Here is a 27,490-nt window from a genome sequence, read left to right as displayed (position 1 = left end):
AGCAGTGTTTCTACACACTAACAATAAATTATCCAAAAAGGAAATAGGCAAACATTCCCATATATAATAGCAACAAAAAGAATAAAATACATAGGAATAAACTTAACCAAAGAGGGGAAAGACTTGTACACTCAAAATTACAAAACAATGATGAAGGAAATTAAAGAAGATTAGATAAATGGAAGGACATCCCATGTTTGTGAATTACAGGGATATAATGAAATTGTCTGTACTACCCAAAATGATCTACAGATTCAATGCAATCCCTAACAAATTTCAAATAGCACTCCCTACACATGTATAGAGAAAAACAATCCTAAAATTCACATGGAACTTCAAAAGACCCCAAATAGCCAAAGCAATCTTGCTTGTTGCTTTTTTTGTTTTTGTTTTAAGACAGGGTCTTGCTCTGTCACCCAGGTTGGAGTGTGGTGGCGCAATCATGGCTCACTCCAGCCTTGACCCTTGGGGCTCAAGTGATCCTTCTGCCCCACCCCCCTGAATAGCTGGAACTACAGATGCACATTACCACATCCAGCGAATTTTTGTATTTTGTGTGTGTGTGGAGATGGAATTTTGACATGTTGCCCAGGTTGAAAGCAATCTTGAGAAAGAATAACAAAGTTGGTGACATCACACTTCCTGATTTCAAAAGATATTTCAAAGCTACAGTAACCTAAGTGAGATGGTACTGACATAAAAACAGACATATAGATTAATGGAACAGAATAGAGAGCCCATAAATAAATCCATGCATTTACGGTCAATCTTCACTAGAGTGCCAAGAGCACACAATGGTGAAAGGATAGTCTCTTCAATAACTAATGTTGGGAAAATTGGATATTCACAGGCAAAAGAATGAAATTAGACCCTCATCTGACACCATAAACAAAAATAAACTCAAAATGGATTAAAAACTTAAACATAAGACTCAGAACCGTAAAACTACTAGAAGAAAACATAGGGAAAAAGCTTTTTAACATTTGTCTTGGCAATAATATGTTTAAATAAGATAGCAAGAGTACAGGCAACAAAAGCAAAAATAGACAAGTAGAATCACATCAAATTAAAAAACTGCTGCACAGCAAAGAAAAAAAATCACAGAGTTAAATAGCAACCTATGGAATGGGAGAAAATATATGCAAACCATATATCTTACAAGGAGTTAATATCCCAAATATATAAGGAACTCACACAAGTCAATAGCAGAAACAAATAATCCAATTATAAAATGGGCAAAGGACCTAAATAGGCATTTCTAGAAAGAAGACATACAAATGGCCAACAGGTATATGTAATGGTGCTCATCATCACTAATCATCAGGGAAATGCAGATGAAAACCCAATGAAACATCACCTCATACCTATTAGGATGGCTATTATCAAAAAGACAAGAGATTAAAAGTGTTGACAAAGATGCAGGAAAAAGGGAACTCTTGTACAGTGTTCATGAGAATTTATGTTGGGACAGCCTTTATCAAAAACAGTATACAGTGTCCTCAAAAAATAAAAAATAGAACTACCATATGATCTAGCAATCCCTCTTTTGGGATATACCCACAGAAACGGAAATCAAGATTAAGATCTTGAAGATTTATCTGCACTCCCATGTTCATTGCAGCATTATTCACAACAGCTAAGATATGAAAAGAATGTAAGTATCCACTGATGGATGAAAGAATAAAAGAAAATATGGTGTACACACACACACACACACACACACACACACACACACACAGTGGAATATTATTCAGCCTCAGGAAAGAATGAAATTTTGCCATTTGCAACAACATGGATGAACCTGGAGGATATTATGCTAAATGAAATAAGGCAGACACAGAAAGACAAATACTGCTTGATCTCATTGATGTGTGAAATCTAAAATAGTCACACTCATAGAATTATAAAGCAGAATGGTGGTTGCCAGAGGCAGTGGGGAGGGGGAAATGGTAATGTTGGTCAAAGGATAAAAAGTTTCAACATGCAGGATGAATACATTCTACAGATCTAATGTACAGCCTGGTGGCTATGATTAACAATATTCCTTACTTGAAATTTTCTAAGAAGTAGATCTTATATGTTTTTGCCACAAAAAAAAGATAATAATAAAAGAAGAAAAAGAAAATGGTAACTTCGTGAGGTGATAGATATGTTAATTGGTTTGATTGTGAAGACCATTTCACAATGTATACATGTATCAAACCACCAAGTTGTATACCTTAAATATGTACAATTTTTATCCATCAATGTTCTTCAATAAGGCTGTTTAAAGAAAAAAAGAAAAAATCCAACTTTTAAAAAAAGTAATAGAATCAATCAGAAAACTAAAACAGAATACACTTAATGACATAAAAATAGAAAACTCTTGTATTCCAAAAAACAGCTGGCAAATCATGAAAAAATGTTTGTATCAGCCTTGCCAAAAATTCAATATCCTTAATATATAAAGTGCTTATAAGTCAGTGCTTATAAATCCATATATACTATAATATATAGTATCTTTAGTATTTTCATATACTATAGCATAGTATTTCTTCTAGTGAACTGTAAGTGCTATAATTCAGTAGTAGAATACCCTAATTTTAAAAATAGGCAAAAGATACAAATTATTGTGTTAAACTTTTAAGTTCAGGGGTACATGTGCAGGTTTGTTACATAGGATAACTTGTGTCACGGTGATACAGGAGTTAAGAAGAAATCACTTAGGCAGATAGTGAGGGTACGGAAGTCCTCGGTAAGGCTTTCCTCTTTAATGAAAAGCAGCCCCAAATCATTGTCTAACAAAGAGCAGCCTGTAAAGTCGAGCTGCAGACATAGACGAGCAAGCTGGGAGCTTGCACGAGTGAATGCTGGCAGGAACCAGGGGCTAGACATGTTTAAGATGGCAGCTTCATCTTCCCTTCTCTGCCAGCCATATGTACAGTAAGAAGCAGATAAGATGGCTCAGATCAACTGGAAAGCCCATTTGCATAGTAAGATTAGGGTGAGACAACCGGCCTTTCCCCATCTGCTATGTAAATGTCACACTTGATTGTACCAATCTGTGAACCCTTTGTAAATCAGACACTGCCTCCTCAAAACTGACTATAAAATTCAGTGCCACCTGCAGGTCTTTTCCACTCAGGGACCCCACTCTCTCTATAGAGAAAGCTGTTTCTCTTTCTCTTCTCTTCTGCCTATTAAACCTCCACTCCTAAACTCCTCTCGTGTGTCCATGTCTTACATTTTCCTGCTGCACGACCACGAACCCCAGGGTATATACCCCAGACAACGTAGCCACTTCTATGGGGGTTTGTTGTACAGATTATTTCATCACCCAGGTATTAAACCTAGTACCCATTAGTGATTTTTCCTGATCCTCTCCCTCCTCCCACCCTCCACCCTGAGATAGGCCCCAGTGTGTGTTGTTCCCCTCTATGTGTCCATGTGTTCTTATCATTTAGCTCCCACTAATAAGTGACAGCATGAGGTATTTGGTTTTCTGTTCCAGCATTAGTTTGCTAAGGATAATGGCCTCCAGCTCCATCCACATCCCTGCGAAGGATATGATCTCGTTCTTTTTTATGGCTGCATAGTATTCCATGTTGTATATATACCACATTTTCTTTACCCAGTATATCACTGATGGGCATTTAGATTGATTCCATGTTTTTGCTATTGTGAATAGTGCTGCAATGAACATGTGTGTATGTGTCTTTATAATATAATGATTTAGATTCCTTTGGGTATATATCCAGTAATAGATTGCTGGCTCAAAAAGTATTTCTGTCTTTAGGTCTCTGAGGAATCACCACACTGTCTTCCACAATGGTAGAACTAATTTACACCCCCATCAACAGTGTATAAGAATTCCTTTTTCTCCACAACCTCATCAGCATCTGTTATTTTTTTATTTTCTTAACAGCCAATCTTACTGGTGTGAAATGGTTTCTCACTGTGGTTTTGATTTGCATTTCTCTAATGATCAGTGATATTGAGCTTTTTTATATAATTGTTTTTTTATATAATTATATATTTTTTATATAATTTTATATAATTGTATGTCTTCTTTTGAGAAGTGTCTGTTCATATCCTTTGCCCACTTTTTAATGAGGTTGTTTGTTTTTTCTTGTAAATTTGTTTAAGTTCCTTATAGACTTTTGATATCAGACCTTTGCTGGATGTATAGTTTGCAAAATTTTTCTCCCATCCTGTGGGTTGTCTGTTCACTCTGTTGATAGTCTCTTTTGCTGTGCAGAAGCTCTTTAGTTTAATTAGATCCCATTTGTCAATTTTTGCTTTTGTTGCAATTGCTTTTGGTATCTTTGTCATGAAATCTTTGCCAGTGCCTATGTCCTGAGTGGTATTGGTTATCTTCTAGAGTTTTTATAGTTTTGGGTTTTACATTTAAGTCTTTAATCCATCTTGAGTTAATTTTTGAGATATAATTTTTTTTTGAGACAGTCTCGCTCTGTCACCCAGGCTGGAGTGCAGTGGCTCGAACTCGATTCATTGCAACCTCCACCTCCTGGGTTCAAGCGATTCTTGTGCCTCAGCCTCCCGAGTAACTGGGATTACGGGCATGCGCCACCACCCCCAGCTAATTTTTATATTTTTATTAGAGACAAGGTTTCACCCTGTTGGCCAGGCTGGTCTCGAACTCCTGGCCTCAAGTGATCCACGTGCCTCAGCCTCCAAAGTGCTGGGATTACAGGCATCAGCCACCATGCCTGGCCAAAAATTTTTAGAAATACAAACAGCCAATAATATAAAACATTTTTCAAATTCATTGAAATGGAACTATTACAGTGAGACACCATTTTTAACCATTGAATTTTAAAGATATTTTTGAAAAAGGAAAATACTAAGATTGATAAAGAAGAAGTAGTCATACATTGCTGTTGGCAATACAGACTGGAACCACATATCTGGAGAAAATTTAAGAATATGTACCAAGATTCTAATTATTCCTAAACACACAGTGGCATCCTGGATTGAATCCTGGAACAGAATACTGACTTTAGTGGAAAAACTCGTGAACTCAAATAAAGTCTGTAGTTTAGTTAATAGTATTATATCAATGTTAATTTCTTAGTTTTGACAAATGAACCATGGTTATATAAGATGTCAAAATTAGTAGAGGTTGGGTGAAGGAAATATGAGAACTTTGGACCATGTTTGCAATTTTTCTGTAACTTAAAATCATCCCCAAATTTTAAAAATTAGGCATTTATGCCATTTAACCCAATAAATTCTACTCTAAGATATTAACTATGGGAGATAATCAGATGAAAAATAGTTTGGGATACGTTATTCATTGCAGTGATATACTTGATAGCAAAAGAGAAGAGAAATCGAAAGAAAAGAAAAAAAGGAGTAAAAACTCCACATGCTCAACACTATGGTCAATGGAATATCCACCCTCATCCATGCACAAAATAATTATGAGGCCTGTTCTAGATGTTGGGGCACAGCAGTGAACAAAAGAAAAATCTGTGATGTAAGAAGCTTAATTCCTGGCCAGGCATTGTGGCTCATGCCTGTAATCCCCGCACTTTGGGAGGCCTAGGTAGGTGGATCACTTGATGTCAGGAGTTCGAGACCAGCTTGGCTAACATGGTGAAACCCTGTCTTTACTAAAAATACAAAAAATTAGCTGGGCGTGCTGTCGGGCACCTGCAATCCCAGCTACTCGAGAGGCGGAGGCAGGAGAATTGCTTGAACTCCAGGAGGTGGAGGTGACAATGAGCAGAGATTGCACCACTACTCTACGGCCTGGGTGACAGAGTGAGACTCCGTCTCAAAAGAAAAAAAAAAAGAGGCTTAATTCCTGAAAGGGGAAAAAAAGGCGAATGGATAAGAGAAACAAAATGTGTAGCATGTTAGTGATAAGTGTTAAGAAATAAAACTAGCAAGGGGATACAAAATGTCAGGGAGAGGTTGCAATTTTGTGGCGAGACCAGGGAAGGTGTGCTCACTGGGAGGGTGATTTTTAAGTGAACAGCCAAGGAATTGAGGCATGAGCCCTGTAGATATCTAGGAAAGGAACACCCCAGGCAGAGGGAACAGCAAGTCCAAAGCCCTCATAATGAGTGTGTGCCTGCAAGGTCTGAGAACAGCAGGGAAACAGCACAGCTGAAGCAGAGTGAACTGACGAAAGAGAGTAGCAGATAGTGGTGCGGGGGAGTGCGTGGGGTAAAGACTTGCTCTTATCTGAATGAAATGGGACCCATGGGAGAGTTTTTAGCAGAGAAGGGACATGATCTGACTTACAATTTATATGTTTGATTTTTGTTTTACTCTTAATTCTTTTCTATATTTCTCAAATTTTCTATAACGAACATCTATTCCTTGAAAAAATAAAAGAGCAATGTCCTACCAGATTGCCATAGCTTGCCTGGAAGCAATTGAGTTTTTTGTTTGTTTGTTTGTTTGTTTTTTTGAGACAGGGTCTCACTCTGTCATCCAGGCTGGAGTGTAGTGGCGTGATCATGGCTCACAGCAGCCTGGACATCCTGGGCTCAAGCGAGCCTCCCACCTCTGTCTCTTGAAGACCTAGGACCACGCGCATGCACCACTGTGCCCAGCTAATTTTTGTACTTTTTTTTAAATGGTAGTCTCACCATGTTGCCCAGGCTGGTCTTGAACTCATGGGCTCAAACGATCCTCCCACCTTGGCCTCCCAGTGTGCTAGGATTACAGGCATAAGCCACCATGCCAGGCCTATTGAGTTATTTCTTACAGCACAGAGCCTATTTGGTTCATGATACTTTAATACTCATATGTAAAATGAAAGCCTCAATAGCTCTTACTAAAGCATACTAAGAATGTTTAATTGAAAACGTCTTTAGTCTATGCCAGGTGCGGTGGCTCATGCCTGTAATCCCAGCACTTTGAGAGGCTGAGACGGGTGGATCACTTGAGGTCAGGAGTTCCAGACCAGCCTGGCCAGCACAGTGAAACCCCTTCTCTACTAAAAATACAAAAATTAGCCAGGCGTGGTGGTACACGCCTATAGTTCCAGCTACTCAGGAGGCTGAGGCAGGAGAATTGTGTGAACTCGGGAGGCAGAGGTGGCAGTGAGCCGAGATCACACCATTGTACTCCAGCCTGGGTGACAGAGCGAGACTCCGTCTCAAAAAAACAAAAAAAAAAACAAAAAAACAAAAACAAAAAAAAAGAAAAAAGAAAAAGAAAACTTTTAGTCCAAAATGATGATATGCTAGAATTTAATTATAGAATTTTAGAACTAAAAAGGAGTTTAGAGATTATCTAATTTAGTCTCCTAGTAGATGAACTAAAGGAGACTAAAACCTATGTTCTGACCCCTGGTCTAATTCCACCATAGTAAAAAAAAAAAAAAAAAAAAGAGAGCAAGAGAGACAGAGAAAGAGAGATATATTGAGAGTAAGATGCCAAATCTTAAGGACCTACCAAAAACAATCACAGGTAGGATTCTTACTTTGTATTGTTTCAAGCACCTACGTTAAATGGTATTGTTTTTAAATATACATAAATGTAAAGCTATTCACTTATTCATTCAAGAAATATGTTGAATGGTTAGTATATGCCAAACACTGTCAAAATATTTAAGATGAAGAATTTTGAAGATTTTTTTTTTCTGTCTCAAAGAAAAAAATCTTAAAGGCAAAAGTTACATTGGAGGCTGGGCGCGGTGGCTCACGCCTATAATCCCAACAGTTTGGGAGGCTGAGGTGAGCAGATTACCTGAAGTCAGGAGTTCGAGACCAGCCTGGCCAAAATGGTGAAACCCTGTCTCTACTAAAAATAAAAAAAAAAAAATTAGCCAGGCATGGTGCTGCATGCCTGTAGTCCCAGCTACTTGGGAGGCTGAGGCAGGAGAATTGCTTGAACCCAGGTGGCAGAGGTTGCAGTGAGCCAAGATAGTGTCACTGCACTCCAGCCTGGGCAACAGAGCAAGACTCTATCTCAAAAAAAAAAAAAGTTACATTGGATGTTCAATAATGTTCTCGGGGGGCCTGGGATTAATGTAATACCATTTAGCTGTATATCTGTATATGCTGTATATACTTTCTGCCCTATTAATAAGAAACGTAATTGTATGAAAAACAATAAACGCTTGCTCCTTTCAGGAAACATCTGACCAGGTACACAAAGATAAGTTGGAGACAGAAACTCCTAAGGGACCACAACTCAAGCCTGTGGTGGGAGTTACTGCATGAAATGGCATTATTTTTAAATATCCATAAATTTCAAGCTATTCACTTATTCATTCAAAAAATATGTCGAATGGTTAGTATACGCCAACATTGTTAAAATCTTTAAGATGAAGAATTTTGCCTAAATGCACCTGAATATAACCCTGAACATAGTGAAACTACCTTTGCAGAATTGTAAGTAATGAGAGAAATCTAACATGACTATCTTGCTTTTAACCTCACAGGCTCTTCTCTTTCTTCTCTTCTATTTTCCTTTCTTCTTCTCTCTTTCTTTTCTCTTTTTTCTTTCTTTTTGTTGTTGCTTATTCTAACATGGAGGCCAAGATAATATGAAAGGAATTTAGTTTATAGTTAAACTTTGAAGCACGGAAAACTGACTCCCCTCTTGCTGGAGACTAATGCTGTATTCGTAACACAAGATTAGAATTATGGTTGGGGCTTGAACCTTGCTAAAGAATAAGCATGGTTAAACAATAACCTACCACTGCTTAGCTTGCTTTTCTATACATTGCTTTCTGCTCCAAAGTCACATGAGAGGTCATAAGATCTGTAACTCCCCAGCTACTCCTATAGATAACATAACTATTGTGAAACCTAAAGAACTGATCTTTGAGATATTTTTCAGATTTAGCATTTCAACAAAGAGATGCCATTTGGTTCTGAGAACACCCTTTCCCCCTTCCCTGGGAAGACTTAGCTGTGTGAAGACAATTTAGACACCCCTGTGATTTCATCTTCAGCCAATCAATTGGCTGAATACCATATTCTTTTGAAGCTTTTGAAGCTAGGTCATAAAAAAAATTGTGGTTTCTGCCTTGCTCCGTTTTGGGTCACTTTCTCCAAGGGAAGCCAGCAGCTGTCATGTGAGGACACACAAGCAGCCCTGTGGAGATGCTCACGTGACAAGGCACCAAGGCCTCCTTCTAACAGCCAGTAAGAATATGGTACATCCTGTCAACAGCCATGTACCATATGTGAGCAAGCCATCTCGAAAACAGATATTCCTGTTCCTGTTGAGCCTTTAGATGATTGCAGACTTAGACAACATTTTGACTATAGTTTCACGAAGAACCATTAGCTACAGCCACCCAGCTAAGTTACCCCTGATTCCTTGATCAAAACCAAGTGTGAGATTTTTTTTTCTTTTTTTGACCACAAAGCTGTGGTAATTTGTCACACAGTGATATGGATTGGCTGTGTCCCCACCCAAATCTCATCTTGAACTGTAGTTCCCATAATCCCCACGTGTCATGGGAGGGACCTGGTGGGAGGTAACTGAAACATGGGGGCAGTTACCCCATGCTGTTATCATAATAGTGAGTGAGTTCTCACAAGATCTCATGGTTTTATAAGGGGCTTTTCCCCCTTTTCTCGGCACTTCTCTTTCCCGCTGCCTTGTAAGGAAAGTGCCTTGCTTCCCCTTCACCTTCTACCATGATTGTAAGTTTCCTGAGGCCTCCCCAGCCATCTGGAACTGTGAATCAATTAAACCTCTTTTCTTTATAAATTACCCAGTCTCAATTATTTCTTCATAGCAGCGTGAGAACAGACTAATACACAGGGTAATAGAGAACTAATGCATATTTCACTCAGCTGCCAGATTACTCTCTTTAAAGTACGGTTGTGCCCAGACCTTGGTTTCTAATACCATTTCCACTCAGAGGAACCAGAGCTTCCAAATGAAATGGCTGTTTCTGGAGGTAGGGCAGAAGAGGTACAAGATGAGCCTTGTTATGTCCAAAAATCAGGAAGTGAGAAGGTGGTGTGGAATCAAGAAGTGAGAAGATAGCAGGGAAATGTCACAAAGGAACCATCTTGGAGAGATTCCCACTGGCCAAATCTGGTTCAATTGGAAAATCAAAATAATCAAATAAATACAGTAATGAATTATATACCTTTGGAAAGACTAAGAATTCATGAGTACATACTGAAGATAAGTCTCTGAGTTGGTTCGGTGACCAGGGTCATACTTCCCAATACTTCACTCTTTCCACAGAGAGAAATGAAGCACGACTCCAATAATAGGGTGAGGGTGCAAGTCAGGGACCACAGAAGTCACTACTGGGCTCTTGAAAGCCCAAGGCCACATTTGGGAAACGATCTGCACTTCTGGCAAAAGTGCAAGAGAGGCAGTGGTGGCCCCAGAAGAAATATTTTAATAAAGAAGATACATGAATGGCTAATAAGCACATAAAAATGCTCAACATCATTAGTAATTAGGGAAGAGCATTAAGTGTAACTTTTCACACACACTAGGATGGCTATAACAAATAAACAGAAAATAACAAGTGTTGGTGAAGATGTGGAGAAAAAGGAACTCATATATTGCTGGTGGTTATAAAATTTGTGTAGTCATTTTGGAAACAATTCTGTAGTTTCTCAAAAAGTTAAACACAAAACTACCCAAGAGAAATGAAAATATATGTCCAAGCTGGGTGCAGTGGTACATGTCTATAATTCCAGCTACTCAGAAAGCTGAGGTGACAGGATTGCTTGAGAGGAGTTGGAGACCAGCCTGGCCAACACAGCAAGACTCCTTGCTTGTGAATGTTCATAGCAGCATTATTCATAATTCCAAACTGGAACCAACCTCAATGTCTATCAACTGCTAAATGTACAGACAAAACCTGGTAAAGCCATACAATGGAATATTCAGTAATAAAAAGTGACAAACTGCTGATATATGGTACATCACAAGGCCCCTTGGATGGGGAGTTCATAATGAACTGAGGCATCAAATGCAAGAAGAGGTGGAAGCTATTTGAGTTAGGTGGGGGGGCAGGAAATAATTGGCTCAAATTTTGATAAGTTACATTTGAAGTATCTGATAAGAATTTGAAGTATCAAGGAGAGGTGAGCAATAAACAATTAAAAATGGATGTTTGTGTTTGAGAAACAAGATTCTGCATGCTGGAAATCAGATGCTATAAACGCATGACTCTTACACTCTTCAGGTAGAACCGTTGGGAATCACTGTGGGAAACTTGTGGCTCTGGGGTTTATTAGTAAGAATATCAAATATATTAATTGGCCTAATTTTTATGATAATATTAGTATAACAGCAAAAGCTCCAAATCTAAACATAGATAATGTTTACTGGAGAACATCTCCCTCCTTTTTTCCCCTCTAGAAGCAGGGGTACTGTCTAACGAGTATGGAATTGTGAAAAGCATGAGAGCCTCGAGGTCAGAGCGGGATAAAATCTGAGCCTGGTAAGTTATTAGGTGAGCTACATTTAATAAATGGTTGAAATGCTCCAAACCTGTTTCTTCATTTTAGATGAGGATAGCACGAAAGCCTGAGGGTCGTTACGAAAAGGCAAAACAGCATATAGTTAAGAACACGACCCCTAAAAACAGACTGTCCTGAATTTGAAGTCTGCCAGTGCCATTCATTAGCTGTGTGGCCTTGGCTAAGTTTCTGAACCTTTTTGGGCCTCAACGTTCTTACCTGTAAAAGATGGGTACCCTTAGTACCTACCACATAGGGTTATTGTGAGAATTTAATTAATGAATTCACATGTAGTGCCCAGAATGGTGTAAAAATAGCAATGGGCTCAATAAATGCTGATATGACATGCAAAACCATTTAACCTAACTGAGTGACATATAAAAATTGCTCAAAGGGATGGCCATCATTATTATAATTGTTTTTAAGGCTAGTGAATGGTTAGTTTTCATTGCATAAACCTTTTACCTGGAAATCGTAAGAAAACAAAGCAGAAGGTATAATTTATGTGAAAGGACACATTCTGTAGGTGGTTCCCCCCTTGGGTAGTAATGAATGTGTACTGCATGGTTCTCATTGTCCAACTTAGTGAGTCTTATGATCTCATGCAAGCATTTTGGAGACTGCTGGCTGAGGTTAGAAAAATAGTTCATTCTCAATAATTCAGAAATCTTTCCCTTCCCATAAAATAGAAAAAGAATCCTGACCTATATTCAGTGAAACCCCAGAGCCACTAATACTTATGGTAAAATAGGCTATTGTCACCCTCTGTGTGCAAAATCTGTTTGGGGTGGAATGAACATTTCATCTCCTTAGCAAGAGTCCAAATAAATTCTCACCCAGATTGCAGAATATGCCTAAAACCCTGAATCAAGATTGCATAAGCTGTACTACACAGCACCTTCTTTTTCCAAAGGCAGCATTTTATACAAATGTTTGTTTTGCATGTGTTTTGACTACTTTGATCCCAGGAATCCTATGCTTCACAGTTTCTAGGCTTTAATTTCAACTCGCTATTTTGGAAGGCCATGATGCTCTCTAAGTGGAATAAAGGTTTTCTAAGTAGAGGAGAAAATGGAGGTAGAAAGCACCTGGTATTACAACAACTGCTAGCATGATGAGAAAAACCAAGATATTTAAAGTCTGCCAGGATAAATTTTTTTTCTAAAAGCTCAAGAGCACAGAATTATTTGATAAATTATTCAGTATTATTAGAGATTTTATTTTATATGTCTTATAAGTCATCCTGAGAGCATGTTTCAGTTTGCCATACAAATACATGATCATTCCCTTCTGAACCAATTATGTCTTAATTATGCAAATCATATGATTATTTCCTTGAAAACTCTGCTGACAAGAGTGGTAATGTCACCCATCTTTAATTTTGCAGTAGGTAAGCTTTTGATTGAACTTTCTGGACTTTGCTGTCATGCCACCCTGAGCAGCCACAGCCTCTGGTTTTCTGCCATATGAAATTTTTAAATTGCTCAACAAAACAGGAGAGGCAACATTAATTTTTCACTTTTTATCCATAAGCCAGAAATTATTAATTTCTCACAAATAGAAGGAAAATCTCAACTTACTCAATGAATCCCAAACCCAAATGCTCCTGGCTGTTAAAAAATCCTGTGCTTGGGTCGATGCATCTATCACCTGACAGTGTCAGTACTGTGTCAGCTCAGCTCTCTCTGCTGCCTACTTCATAAAGCTTGAAAACCAGAAAAGCATTGATATTTTTTGCCCACCACTGCTCTGTTGGAGGCAAAGGACCTACTTTACGCACCGCTTCTGTTGCACTCAGAGCCCACCATCATGTATGTTGTTAGATAATGCTTCTTTGATGTCTATTTTTTAAGTACTATAATTATCCATTTATAGGACAAAAATAAAAGCAGTCATTACTTACTCTGTTCTGTGCCAGCCCTTTCCTTTGCCAAAGCACTTGCTGTCTCTGAGTTGGTTTGGTGACCAGGGTCACATTTCCCAACACTTCACTCTTTCCACAAAGAGAAATGAAGCACAACTCCAATAATAGGGCGAGGGTGCAAGTCAGGGACCACAGAAGTCACTACTGGGCTCCTGAAAACCCAAGGCCACATTTGGGAAATGATTTGCACTTCTGGCCAAAGAAGAATGATTCTATTGTAACTGTCATCTGATCAGCACTAGGCAGGAGGAGGGGCAGTGGTGGCCCTCCCGCTTTAGAAGATGGTAAGTGGTGTTAGACTCTTAGTAGAAAACAGCTAGAAGGTTGTTTATCCAACTATTTCTTTTGAGAGATGAGGACATTGGAGCCAAGGGAGGGTAAGTGTTTGTAGAAGGTCATATGGCACACTAGTGACTATGCCAGGACACTGAATTCTGGCTACAGTGCTCCTTTCTTTACATTACTTTTTGTTTTGTTTTGTTTGAGACAGGGTCTCACCCTATCACCCAGGCTGGAGTGCAGTGGCATGATCATAGCTGACAGTTGCCTTGACCTTCCTGGACTCAGGTGATCCTCCCACCACAGCCTCCCTAGTAGCTGGGACTACAGGCAAACACCACCATGTCCAGCTATTTTTTTTTTTTTTTGTAGAAACAGGGTTTTACCATGTTGCCCAGGCTGGTCTCAAACTCCTAGGCCCAAGTGATCTGTCCACCTTGGCCTCTCAAAGTGCTGGGATTATAGGCATGAGCCGCTGTACCTGGCCACATCACATCTTTACATACTATAGGTACCTCAGATTTGAGAATTGTTAAAAAAAAATACTGCAGCAGTATTGTGGACTGAATGTTTGTGTCCTCTCAAAAGTCTTATGTTGAATCCTAATGTGAAGATATTTGGAGGTGAGCCTTAGGGAGGTGATTAGGTCATGAGGGCAGGCTCTCATGAATGGGATCAGACCTTATAAAAGAGATCCCAGAGAGCTAGCTCCCTTGTCCCTTCTACCACGTGAGGTTACAATGAGAAGAAGTCATCTGTGAACCAGGAAGTAGGATGAATCTGCTCGTGCCTTGATCTGGACTTCCAAGCCTCCAGAATTGTGAGAAATAAATTTCTACTGTTTATAACCCACAAACTAGTGGTATTTTGTTATAGCATCCCAAGTAGACTAAGGCAAGTGGCTATTCTCTCTTTCCCAAGGAAAAGAATTACAGATCTGAAAATGTACCATACTGAAGCATCACTGCTGTCCATTACACACAAATTTCATTAAAAAATATATGACAACACTGTAATTAGACTATGTTCGGCCTTGGATTGACACAAGTTGTAAATGAGGACTAAAAACCCACCTAATCATCCTCCTAATCTATCATCCTAGCTTCATCTCTAACCACACCTAATTCCTTACTCCCTTTTCCTGTTGCATTAATTTCTTATGCTTCTGCCTTTGAATTTGTTGCTTCCTCTGAAGCAAATTCTCTTTTCTTCATAAATTGACTCATGCTTCAAGTTACTAAGTTTGTCTATGCAATCTTCCTTTTTCATTTATACCCTATAGGTTTTTGCATTTGCTACAGTCTAGCACTTAATGGATTTTATTATTTGAACCTAACACTTTCTCTTCAGCCAGTAGTGATCTCCCAAGCCTAACATGGTGCTCAACAACAGTGCTTTCTGAAATTTTTTACAGAATTATATATAAAGATGAGATCAAAGCAAAAAAAAAAAGTGAACACAGGATCCACTATGACGTTACTTCTAGTAGGGGGAGGACTTCTTTGATGTTCGTGGGTCTTTATTATGTACTGTTAAATTAAATATGGCCTAAAGTTCTCTCCATACATAGTAAACTGTAACCTATCTTAATATGTAAACAAACTATAATCTAACTTGAGAGTATATTCTTGTAACAAGTAGATAGGTCTAAGCCAATCATAGCAACTGAGATTTCAGCCAATTACAGGCTGCAACTGCACAGACCATGACAAAATAAGGCAGAAAAACATTTGTAACAAATCAGGTTATTTCTATATGTCACTTTCTTTTTCTGTCTATAAATACTGCCTATCCACTATTGCTGGGTGAAGCTGTCTGAATTGTTACTGGTTCAAGGTGCTACCCAATTCATGAACCATTTCTTTGCTCAAATAAACTCTACTAAATTTAATTTGTCTAAAGTATCTATTTTAATAGATTGGTGTCAGAAGTGGGACCCAAAGCAGACCTCCAGGGACACACAGGAGCACAGTATGGCCAAGTGAAGGTACTCACCAGGGATTATGTGCCCACTCATCTCTCACAGCAACTGGGATCATGGCAGAGTTCTCTCTTAAATTCAAGCTCTATGAATTTTTGTTTTGACCTCTCTGACTTTATTTGAGCAATTTTACTGGACTGGGTCTGGGATGTGATTGGATCTAAGTAACTGGATTGGATCTAGTCAGAGGCTCGAGGTCAGTATCTTTTGAAAATAGATTTCTCCAAATTAAAAAAAAAAGTCTGGGATTCCAGCCAGGCACTCATGCCTGTAATCCCAGCACTTTGGGAGGCTGAGGCATGCAGATCACCTGAGGTTAGGAGTTCGAGACCAGCCTGGCCAATATGGTGAAACCACATCTCTACTAAAAATATAAAAATTAGCCAGGCATGGTGGCAGGCGCCTTTAATCCCAGCTACCTGGGAGGCTGAGGCAGGAGAATCACTTGAACCCAGGAGGCAGAGGTTGCAGTGAGCCCAGATCGTGCCACTACACTTCAGCCTGGGTGACAGTGCAAAACTCCCTCTCAAAAAGAAAAAAAAAAAAAAAAAGAAAAGAAAAGTCTGGGATTCCAAGAATCTGGGACTCCACTTTTTGGTATGCCAGCTAACTTTATGCACAAAAATTATGGGCCTAGAACCTGTGTGTTTTTTAAAAAATGTCCCTTACTAGGACGACTTAGAATTATAGTTGTTACAACGGGGAAATTTTAACATATATAAAATTGTTCATTTGCAGGGGCATTAAAAAAGGAATCCAAAATGCCACAAAGCAATGGGATACATTTTTAAATTGGCATGTACAGGCATTTAAAGCAGTAAATAAAGCAAAGATTGCCTCTTTATAAGGTTGCTTACAGAAAACAAATGAAAAAAATCTTAAATATCTTTTTCACAAATACTATTTAAAAGCTTTACCCATGAGGGCAGGAAATCTTATTCTATTGGCCAGGAAAACAATTCTGGTTCAGATATTTTTTAATAAATTACTGAGTTTTATATTATTGTGCGCCTGGCAAATGGCTAAAAATTTTAAATGAAAGCTATAGAAGATCTGTATCTGTTTATACGTTTATGGACAGATCTGTATGTATGACACATGTGTGATATTTTTGTATCTCCATATGATATTGCCAAATTGAATTGAAAAAGAGCTCTATTTATTTGGGTTTTTCAAAAATAAGCGCTAATATAAATGAAGTATTCACTCAGAAAATTAAGAACTAAAATGCTTTTCAAATTCACATTACTTGGGTGATCTTGGTAAATAAGAATCTTGTTGATTTCATTAAAACAGTCATGTCTTCAGAATTTTCAGCATTAAATATAATACAGGCGCATAACTTTTCCTACCTAGGTTCACTGGTAAAATAAACTTATGTTACCTCTAGATCACAAAATATGTCAGCAAGAGAAATAACTTAGATGATGACTAGCTGCTTACTGTCTCATCTTTATAAACAATCTATGCATAATTGTTAAAAATAAGTGAGTTAAACAGACGTAAGATAAAGTTCCCATGTAAAACAGTCCTTCCTATATTAGAAGGTCTTAACATTCTTATCAAGATGGAAAACTGAACTTGAGGGAAATCTGTACAAACCACAATTTAATTCTCAGGCCTAGCAATAAAAAAAGAAAACCTAAGAGGCTAGAGATGAAATTTTGTCTCCTCTACAGTTTCTTATTACTGATACACTAAAGATATTTGTTACAAACGTGTTCTGGGCGACACTGATAAATTGTACTATAAGAAAGCATATGCTTCTAGAAGTAATGATTAATAGATTTGCCAAGGTACAGATGAGTGATATGGCAGTTCCATGGGCGATGTAGACAGTTCACAATTGCTTGCTTTGCAGTGTTCAGTGGCAGTTAAAGTTACTAAGGATTAAGAATTCTAATTGGCTGGGCAGGGTGGCTCACGCCTGTAATCCCAGCACTTTGGGAGGCTAAGGCAGGTAGATCACGAGGTCAGGAGTTCGAGACCAGCCTGGCCAATATGGTGAAACCTCATCTGTACTAAAAATACAAAAATTAGCTGGGCATGGTGGCACGTGCCTGTAGCCCCAGCTACTCTGGAACCTGAGGCAGGAGAATCACTTGAACCCAGGAGGCAGAGCTTGCAGTGAGCTGAGATTGCACCACTGCACTTAAGCCTGGGTGACAGAGCAAGACTCCATCTCAAATAAAAAAAAAAAAATTCTAATTAATCTATTTTATTTAATATATATAATTAATAGAAATAGAGAAAAACTCTATATGCAAGTATATCAGGAAGTTAAGATGTGCTCTGGGTAAGAAAAGGTTATAAGATATGAGAATTTTTTTGTTAAGGGAAAAAAAGAGTAACTTTTGTCCTCAAATAGAATGACTGGTTGTTCCAAAATGTGAAGAGGAAAAGTACAGCACAAGAACTGAACAGATAAGGAAGTTGTAGAAGTGTTCTGGAAGATGAATCTTATAAATGGAGTTTTATGCGTGATTAAGCTGGCTAATATTAGAAGAAAATTATTTGAGTTTCTCCAAAAGTTGAGCATTAGTATCAAAAGTACAGTGATGCAAAACTAGAATGTAGTCCTCTCTGTTAAAACAATAAGGTTTTCTTGAATTGTTGGCCTGCTCTTGATAGGAAATTATGAAAAGTTTTTCTTTACTTTTTATATAATTGGCCTAGGAAGCAAAGATTCTGTATTTTACCAAGATAATTTCCTGTGCTTCATGTTGCCTTTATTGGGTTTTTGATCACTTATGAAAACTGAGTCCCCTTTATTAAAAAATGTAAGTTACAACTCTGCAACTTTCTGTATTTGCCTTTGAAGTCTTTAAATTATCACTCTGGTTAAATGAATGATTATTGCTCACAGTGACTTGTGATCCTTTTTTGATCAAATGTTTTAAACATTTGATATTTTTTATAAACTTTCCAAAATAAAATTCTAAATTAAGTCTTTTCTTGAAATTGAATTAACTTTGAGATTTTCCATATGGGCCTTCAGAATATCTCAAAAGGATATCTCTTCTTATAGAAAGAGACATATTAAACTAATTGGGCTGATCTGATAAATTATATGGGAAGGATTATAAAATAATAAATAATACTACTTTTTTTGAATTATATTTATATGAATGCGTTACTATGTATTTGAGAAATTGTGTAAAATTCATAGAAATCTAATAGTTCTGCTATAAGGCTATCAGTCATAATTCTAGTAATTATCTTAAAATGTTGAATACAACAGAAGTAACTGAGTTTCCTTGTCAATTGTGTCATTATTGTAATGAACTCTTCCCAGACCTTTAAAGTCGTGGCCATTTTAAGTCTTGTCATTCATAGATAGTTAATTGTTTACTCTGGTACTTTCTGAGAAACCATAAGCCTAAAGTGTTCATCTTCAAGGAGATTTATGGAAAGAACTCTGAGAAGTACAGGTTTCTCATAACTTTAAAATCACACCATTGGGTTGGGTAAGAATTCCCAGGACTCTAATGAAGAAATTGACTGATTCATAAAACTGCTAACCTAATGTCACACAGAATAAAAAATAATACAAAGGAAATGACTTGGGCCAAATTTCATGCTAATTAAGCCAGTACTGAAATTATTAAGATATACAGCTTGAATGAACTATATAATATTGATCCAAGTCAAATTACATTTGATAAAACCTATTCAATAAATAGTGCTATAAGCACCTGAATTGGAGAAACAAAGTTGGTATTTAAGAGAATGTAAATCCAATGTTAAGCCTGGATGCATGAAGAACCTGGATGGCTGCCTGGTTCTTCTGGAGTCTTAAATCTTCCAATATTAAAAGCTCTGCACTCCATGACTCATTATGGAGGAGATAAAATTATTCAAATTATGAAAAAAGATTGGTGGGGTGACTGTTACAAAATTGCTAAAATAGTTTATAACCAATGTTTGGTTTGTCAAACCCATAATTGTGGTAAGACAATAAAAACTTCAGGTGATACATTTCATGAACACCTACAAATGGCTTTCATTCAATTTCCACTTTAAATGCATGTTTTCTGGTTGTATAGAAGATTTCCAATGCAGGAAGGCCAATGATATAACATAGCTAAAAGGTTATTGGAAAATGTGTTTCCCTTACGGGGCATTGCCAGAGAAATTTCCAGCAACAGAGAGGTATGCATTTCACTGGACAAGCTGTAAAACAGTTAAATAGGTATTATAAACACAATAGCATAGGAAAAGCTAACTGAATTGATTGGATTGCCTTGGTCAAAGATATTACTGATTGATGGCAATAAGATCCATTCCCACTGTAAAACATAAATTGACCCCTCATAAAATAGTTACTGGAAGGCATAAGCCCCTAATACTGGTTACTAATAATTACTGGAAGGCATAAGCCCCTAATAATGAAGTCTCATGTATCTTCCCCTTATAAACCCTGACATGACTTAATAGTGCAAGGCTTGAATGCATTCTGCCAAGGCATATTTTTAGCAAGTGAAAGAAGTCCTTCGTGACCCACCAACTGATGACAACCAAGTGTTTCATAATATAGAACCTGGAGGTGGGGGTCTTTTGGAAATAACTCCAGAGAAAGACAGTACTTGAACTCGGTTGAAAGGGACCACACCAAGTTCTTCTCTGCAGCAAACTTCAAGGCCTTGAATCTTGGATCTGCATTACTCAACACAAAAGAGGTCCTGTAGACTTCTGGAACTATAAATCTGTTGGAGACCTTGAAATAAAGCTGATCAGGGAAGTTTTTCCCTAGAAGCATATGGTATCCTATATGTAGACAGCTTTCTTAATATTGCAGATCAAGCGTTCTTTGCTATAATGAAAACCTTCTCTTTTTTTCCTTTTTTCTCTATTTCCTGCAATACTAATTCCTTCCCTTTCTTTAGGAAAACCCTAAATAATGCTAGACTTTTTTGAATTACATATGTATGGATATGCTATTAATATGTATTTCAGAACTTGTAAGAAATTAATAGAAATCTAATAGTCCTGGTATAAGGCTATTAATCATAATTCTAGTTGTTATCTCAAAATGTTGTATGCAACAGAAATAACTGAATTTCCTTGTCAATTTGGGATGATACTCTGTGGATGGCTCTGGCAAAGTCTTATGGTCTCCAAGAAACCAGAGTAACTGTTGGGTTTATGAGCTAATGCTCAAAAATCTGGAAACAATTACATTAACACTAATGCCTCTCTGTGTTCCTAATGACAGTCACCCTGCAACCCCAAGGAAAGAGAGGAAGGTTATCTTTGATATGCTACACATCACTGCTACCTGCCTTCCTACACTTGCTGAAAATAGTATCTTGATCTTTCCAGTTAATAACCAAACTGTTACCAAATATAAAAAATCTGGATAGAGGGGATTGGTCAATGGGTGCAAAGTTACAGTTAGACAGGAAGAATAAAAGCTGCTATTCTATTACACAGTAGAATGACTACAGCTAATAATAATAATGTATTGTATATTTCAAGATAGCTAGAAGAGATGATTTTGAATGTTATCCCCAAAAAGAAATGATAAATGTTTAAAGTGACATATTATTTAATAATTATCCCGATTTGATCATTGTTCAACATATACATGCATTGAGATATCACACTGTACCCCATAAATATGTACAATTATTATGTGTCAATTGTACATAAAAGTTAAAAAAAAACTATCAGAGTGATGACTGCAAAAGGTATCTTGTGCTTCCAGGCATTGCATACTTAAGACGTTGGGGACTACCTATGTGGGTACAAATAATTGCTTGTATGATTTCACTGGATTAAATCTAGCAAAGTCTTTTTACTAGATCCAGTGGTTTGCACCCTTACAACATGCTATATAGGGACCACAGAAGAGTAAGTTCACCACTGGATTTTATTCAGGAGCTATGCCAACTTGTGGGTGGACAAATTTAACTGACCTTGGCTCAAACACCACTAAGTGGCCCTCTTTTCAAGCCCCCAAGGGCCTATATTGGGTTGGTGTATAATCTGCCTTCTCTGTTGTTTCCTTACTGGTTCAGATCTTGCTATTTGGCCTGGCTCGCTCCTACATCCCAACAGCCTTCCCTGAAAGTTCCCATAATACCTTTCATAATCAGAGGTTAAAACAGTCAATAATCAAAGGAAGCACCAACCTAAAAATAGATGAAGATAAGTTAGTTTCTACTGAGGAAAGGTTCCAATGGAGTTGCTGGAACTTACTCTTGGCATTAGCAGGGTGCCTGTTGTATGGAATTTGAAACTAATCTGTAAATTGGTGAAAATCTTGAATTTGTAGCCAGTCAGACCTCCTGGGGGTTCAGAGGGTAGAAGCTACTCAAATGTTCTCAGTGGATCAAAACATTTGTGTTCAACAAACACACTTCATGGAACATTACACAACTTTGGATCTCCTCTTTGCTCATGCTGGGGGCTTCTGCATGGTGCTGAATAAAACTGAATGTTGCACTTATTTTTCCTCTAATTTTACTACTACAGAAAACTTAATTTAAAAGATGGCAGATACTACTGTTTCTCTAAACATTGCCACTGAATATATTAAGGAAACTTCTCAGGGGAAAGGAACACATGATACATTTATGGGAGCAGCTAATGGTTGGTTTGTAGGCATCCTGAGTAGTGAAAGGCAAGCTAGGCTATTCCAAATTTTCTAATCTTTATGCTTCTTTAGCGGGTCTCCAGGTTATTATAACTTGTGTTACCAGGCTAACTACAAAAATGGATACCTCTTTAAATCAGGCCATAAGGCTGAATCAGGTCATTCAGTGAACTATGGTCCTTGTAAAAAGTAAAGTAGAGGTTCCTCTTCAAAGACTTTCCTCCTCATCTAATTAAGAATAAATAGTAACCTCTCTTAGAAGCAAAATTTATTCAAAGACCTGTGCTAACATTCTTAAATATCTGCTAGCTGTAATAAAGAAATCAGTGTACTTTATGTTCTTAGCTCCCACAATTTAGCCTAAATATTTGCCCTGGCATGCTTATACTGGTCCAAGTGGGCATTAGGTCATAGCCTGTTCCTCTTCCTTATTTAGAGGTGTTTTTCCCTTCTCAGCATTCCACAAGTTACTCCCTCCTTCCTTTGTTCTCCTCTGCCTTTGCCTCTTTTAAGAATTTCTAAGTTGCTAGCCAATCAAGACAAATACAGAATGTGAAGTCCCGTTCCAGGCAATGGAAACCAGACACAACAGTAAGGCGGATGCTCAGGTTATAAATGACCCTGCCTCCTTTGTTCGGTGTACTCTTGTGGCAAAACTGCTGGCGAGTGTACTCTTTCCGCAGAAAGTAAAAATGGCCTTGCTAAAGAAATTAAATTTATGTTCAAGTGCTATTTCTTTACAGCACCAAGAAACAAGCATTTCTAACAGTCCTTAATCGCCATAATGCCCTAAATTAGACTATGACCAGTTGGACTCAAACACTTTGAACTATCTTTATTGCCTGAACTTTGAATTGTTTGATTTTGATCAGTTCAGTTTGCGGAGACTCCTGTTAAGGTGTGTACCTCAGTGTATTGCTATACTCCTTCTCGTGGCCATAATAGTCTCCCTGATGTGTTGTTTCCCCTCGAGAGTCTTCAATGTCTCTATGCAGCCATCCTTTGTATACCAAATGGTGTTATTACAGTTAGAATAACAACATGAAGAAAGTATAATCACTCAACTAATTTGACATTGTGACTTCCATACTGAGACAAAACAAGGTTCTGGTCAATCTCGTAAAACTGAGAGGTCGATCCAAAGGAGGAAACTGTTATTAAATTAAATCTGGCCTGAAGTTGCCTCCCTACCTCGGAAAGCATAATCAAACTTAATATGTAAATAAACTGCAATGTAACTTGAGAGTATGTTCTTCTAACAAGTGGCCAAGTCTCAGCCAATCACCGCAGCGGAGCTTTTAGCCCATTACAGGCTGCAAAAAATACTGTCTATAAATGCGGCTTGCCCACTGTTAGGGGCTGGAGCTCTCTGAACCTTTACTGGCTCAGGATACTACCTTATTCATGCTTTCTTTGCTCAAATAAACTCTGCTAAACTTAATTTGTTTAAAGTTTTTCTTGTTAACAATATTTAAACATAAAGCAAATAAATTAATAAGAATCCTATATCACTAAGTTACAGTAATTAGGAAGTATTCACCTGAGTGAGAAGATTGGCCAAGCTGCTATCGAGTCTTCCATATATTTGACAAGACAATTCTTTCCTATGCTTTCTAATAGTATTCGTTATTCCACAAAGGTTACTCTATGACCTTAAACCGTCCACATGTTCACTGCACTGATAGACGTCCAACGTCAAGATGGGTAACTAAAGGTCAACTCTCCCTTTACCCTCCCTGAGCCTGATTTTTGCATTGTAACTCATGGGTCACTAGACATTTGTTTCGGGTGTTCGCAGTCTGCATTTCTTTCTCTTTTAGGGGAAACAATCACTGTCCACGGGATTAAAATAATTCCGAGTTGATAATTTGGTGACATCAACCAACGGTGCACATTTTGGGTCCATTACCGACAAAGCCAAGCAGCACATATTTCTTCAGAGCCTAGATATGCACACGTCATCAAAGGATAGCATTTACAGAGTCAACACCACTCACTTCATTGAACAAGGGGCCAGTGGCTTTTCAGAAGAATGGTCTGTTCTCGGCCCCACACCAGAACGCCAGCCGCCAGGTCCCGCTGCTCAGCAGGTCTCAAGCTCGCGCTCACTCGGGCTGCAGCTGCTGACAGCTGCGAGCCCGCGCTTGTATACCCGCTCAGCGCTGGGGCGTTACAGCCCGGACCAATGGGCAGAGCGGGACTCGAGGCCCCGCCCCCCCGCCCTGTGACGTCACGGTGGCGCCGGGGGCGCGCGGGCGGCAGGGCAGCGTAGGTCCCCGCCCCCAGGGTCTGGCTTTCCGCGGCTGCCCGCCTCGCGCGTCTTCCCCGCCCGCGTCTCCTCGCTGTCGCCGCCGCTGCCACACCATGGCCTTCGTCACCAGGCAGTTCATGCGTTCCGTGTCCTCCTCGTCCACCGCCTCGGCCTCGGCCAAGAAGATAATCGTCAAGCACGTGACGGTCATCGGCGGCGGGCTGATGGGCGCCGGCATTGCACAGGTGAGCGGCCCTCCCTGCAGCGTGCCCACGCGCTTGGCCGCCCACCCTGAGGTGGAAGCGCTGGCGGGACCGGCCGCGAGGGGCCTGCGCCAGCCCGACACCCGGGAGTTTTCACCCCGCCCCTCCCCGGTGTAGTTGAAATATCTCGCGTCTGGGCCTGTGAGGGCCCAAGTCTCACTCCCCTAAAAATTCAGGGTTCTGGGCCGATCCTCAGTTTCCTCGTTTGGAAAATTCTGGCCGCCCCCAGGGCCCGCTGAAGGTTCCACGGAGAGTGGCGGTGAAAGCATTTTGGAAGCGGGGCGTGCGAGAGAAGAAAGAATTATATGTGCACAAGGTTCAGGCATAACGCGTTTGTTCCTGCTCGGCTCAAACGGGAGTTTGCTGCCAAAGACATGAACTGCGATCAGTTTTAATTTTATCAGTTATTTTTGATTTTTATTCTGTAATTGTGCAGTCTTTGTCAAAGTAGTTTTCTCTCCTAAACGGCCTCCCGGCTCTCCCCGGTCTTTCCTTCGCTTCCTAGGTTGTAAAGAATAGTAATAGTCATGACTTTTGTAGCACTTTGTAAAGTCACCTAATGGAAGATTGCTGAGGTCCTGGTTTTGACCTTTGAAATAGTGCCGTCTGTGCAGAGTTCTGAGCTGGCGATTTTGGCGCTGCAGCGGAATAAGTCTCTGTCTCTCTCTCTCTTTTTTGTGTGTGTGTGTGTGTTGGAGTCTCACTCTTTGACCCAGGCTGGAGTGCAATGGCGCGATCTCGGTTCACTGCAACCTCCGCCTCCCGGGTTCAAGCGATTCTCCTGCCTCAGCCTGCGGAGTAGCTGGGATTACAGGCGCCCCGCCCGGCTAATTTTATATTTTTCGTAGAGACAGGGTTTCACCTTGTGGATCAGGCTGATATCGAACTCCTGACCTCAGGTGATCCGCCCGCCTGGCCTCCCGAAGTGCTGGGATTACAGGTGTTAGCCACTGCGCCCAGCCAGAACAAGTCTTTTATGCATTGTACATCTTCAGGGCTTTTCCATTGTTCTGCTGAGCTGTGGTTCAGGCTCAGTTGTGCGAGTGATTGATTACCTGGCTACTGTAATGCTTGTACTTTTTTTTTTTTAATTATTCCATTTCAGCTCACATTGGAGAACCATGGTTTTCGTATCCTAGCTGATTATATTCTTAGCATTTCAGTCCTTTGCAACTTGGTTTGTTGGGGGAGGCGGTTATAGTCATCTAATTTTTCTTGGGGACAGTACTACTGTGGCTACAGTCATGAGAGAGTTTACTTTTTCAGTGTCTTGTTTCCAGCCAAGTCCACGCTTTCATGCTTGCTTTTTAAAAACATAAAAAACCTTTTACTATTAGGTATTATATATCTCAATTTTCTTCTCCTTGGCAAGTTTTTTACAGCGTTTTTATTTGATTGCATTTTCTTCTAAAAGCTATATCCCTGTTATGTTTTATTTATATGACTTCTTACAGTCTCCCATTTTCTCTGAGACCGTAATTTTGGACATACATTGCCCTTTTTATTTTGTGGATCCCCTGGCTGCTAGGTTATAGTATCCCCATAATCTATGTTGTATGTGGACTGGGAGGAGGAATTCCCTTTAACCTAAGAGTTCCACAGGTTATACTCAAGAGAAAGTTTAGTTTGAGTACTTTGTATTCCCAGGCTCCACCAAACTCTCCCAAGGTTGTGAGAGTGAGATTTGTTGTGAGCAGGAATAGAACAATGTGTTTTTTAAAAACGTTTTAACAACATCTTAGTAACAAAATATTAGGGCCTTAAGCAGCCTCCAGGAACATTATGGGAAATGGATCCAGAAACTTGTAGCTGGTGTCCTTGAAGATAGCAGTGGAAAAGGATTAGAAACTAAGTAGAAAGCATCACTTCAACTTTTGTAGAAAATCAGGGTACTTAGTTCTTTGAATGCTGCATCCATCATTAGCCAAAAATGGATGTTGTGTTGCATTAAAAGGCAGAGGGGCAATACATAAAATTAGAGGTATGGTGTTGGAGCTTTCACCTGACAAAGGAGTAAGGAGAAATGATTGACATTAATGGAGAACACAGGCTTGTGCTTGTCAATCAAACTCTTAAATAGGTGGACCAGGGAGTACCTTTTGAAACTTATGGGAAAAAAAAGCTATTTATGCCATAGGCTGGACACATAATGGAACGGTCATTCTGAAAGGTTTTAAAGACCAGAAATGTATAAAGTGGACAACCATAAGAAACAGTAGTTCCATCCTTATGTAACACAGTTTGGAAAAACCTCAGTTACTTTAGTTGACAGCTCTGATCCTGTAAAACATTTGTGAGCAATGCTTTGCAGTGGTTTAGCTGATCTGGTTTTGCACTCTACCCTGTAGCATGCAGTTCTAGGCAGTATTGCTTCATTCTTTATGCTCCTTGGACCAACAGCTTTTGGCATAGGGTAAATCTGTTTTGCTTATTGAGTGCCAGAGACGAATTAGTTGATGTGTTTTGAGTACAGATGGGCTACAGTTCAGTATAGGAAGTTGGATGGTCTGCATGCTAGCTCTGTCTCATGTTGTGTTAACATGGGAAAGTTACTTTACCTCTGTGTCTCGGTTTTCTCATCTCTAAAGTAGACTAATACTAGTACTGGCCCCGCAGGGAGAGAATTGAATGAATTAGCATATGTCAAGCACTTACACAGTGTCTGGCATATAATAAGAGTTCACAGAAAGTTAGCTGCCTTTATAATAATTATCTTCAGCCCGGCATGATGGCTCAAGCCTGTAATCCCAGCACTTTGGGAGGCTGAGGCGGGCAGATCATCT

At 39.1% G+C, this 27,490-nt stretch overlaps 1 protein-coding gene and 1 long non-coding RNA gene across 2 annotated transcripts in view; one reads left to right on the top strand and one right to left on the bottom strand.

Annotated features, from left to right (window-relative positions):
- The window catches only part of LOC131382127 (uncharacterized), a 74,085-nt gene extending 49,725 nt beyond the window's left edge, over nt 1–24,360 (bottom strand). Inside the window, exon 1 of the long non-coding RNA XR_009211321.1 lies at nt 24,191–24,360. This is a non-coding gene — a long non-coding RNA (uncharacterized LOC131382127). The remainder of the gene's footprint in view (nt 1–24,190) is intronic.
- Nucleotides 24,361–24,454: 94 nt separating this feature from the next.
- Nucleotides 24,455–27,490, top strand: part of HADH (hydroxyacyl-CoA dehydrogenase) — a 48,072-nt gene continuing 45,036 nt past the window's right edge. The window contains exon 1 of the mRNA XM_032171605.2: nt 24,455–24,689. Within this exon, the coding sequence (XP_032027496.1) occupies nt 24,558–24,689 (132 nt within the window). The 5' untranslated portion in view covers nt 24,455–24,557. The remainder of the gene's footprint in view (nt 24,690–27,490) is intronic.

This window comes from Hylobates moloch, unplaced genomic scaffold (assembly GCF_009828535.3).
Source record: "Hylobates moloch isolate HMO894 unplaced genomic scaffold, HMol_V3 SCAFFOLD_2, whole genome shotgun sequence".
NCBI lineage: Eukaryota > Metazoa > Chordata > Mammalia > Primates > Hylobatidae > Hylobates > Hylobates moloch.
This window is presented reverse-complemented; position numbering and strand designations above follow the sequence as displayed.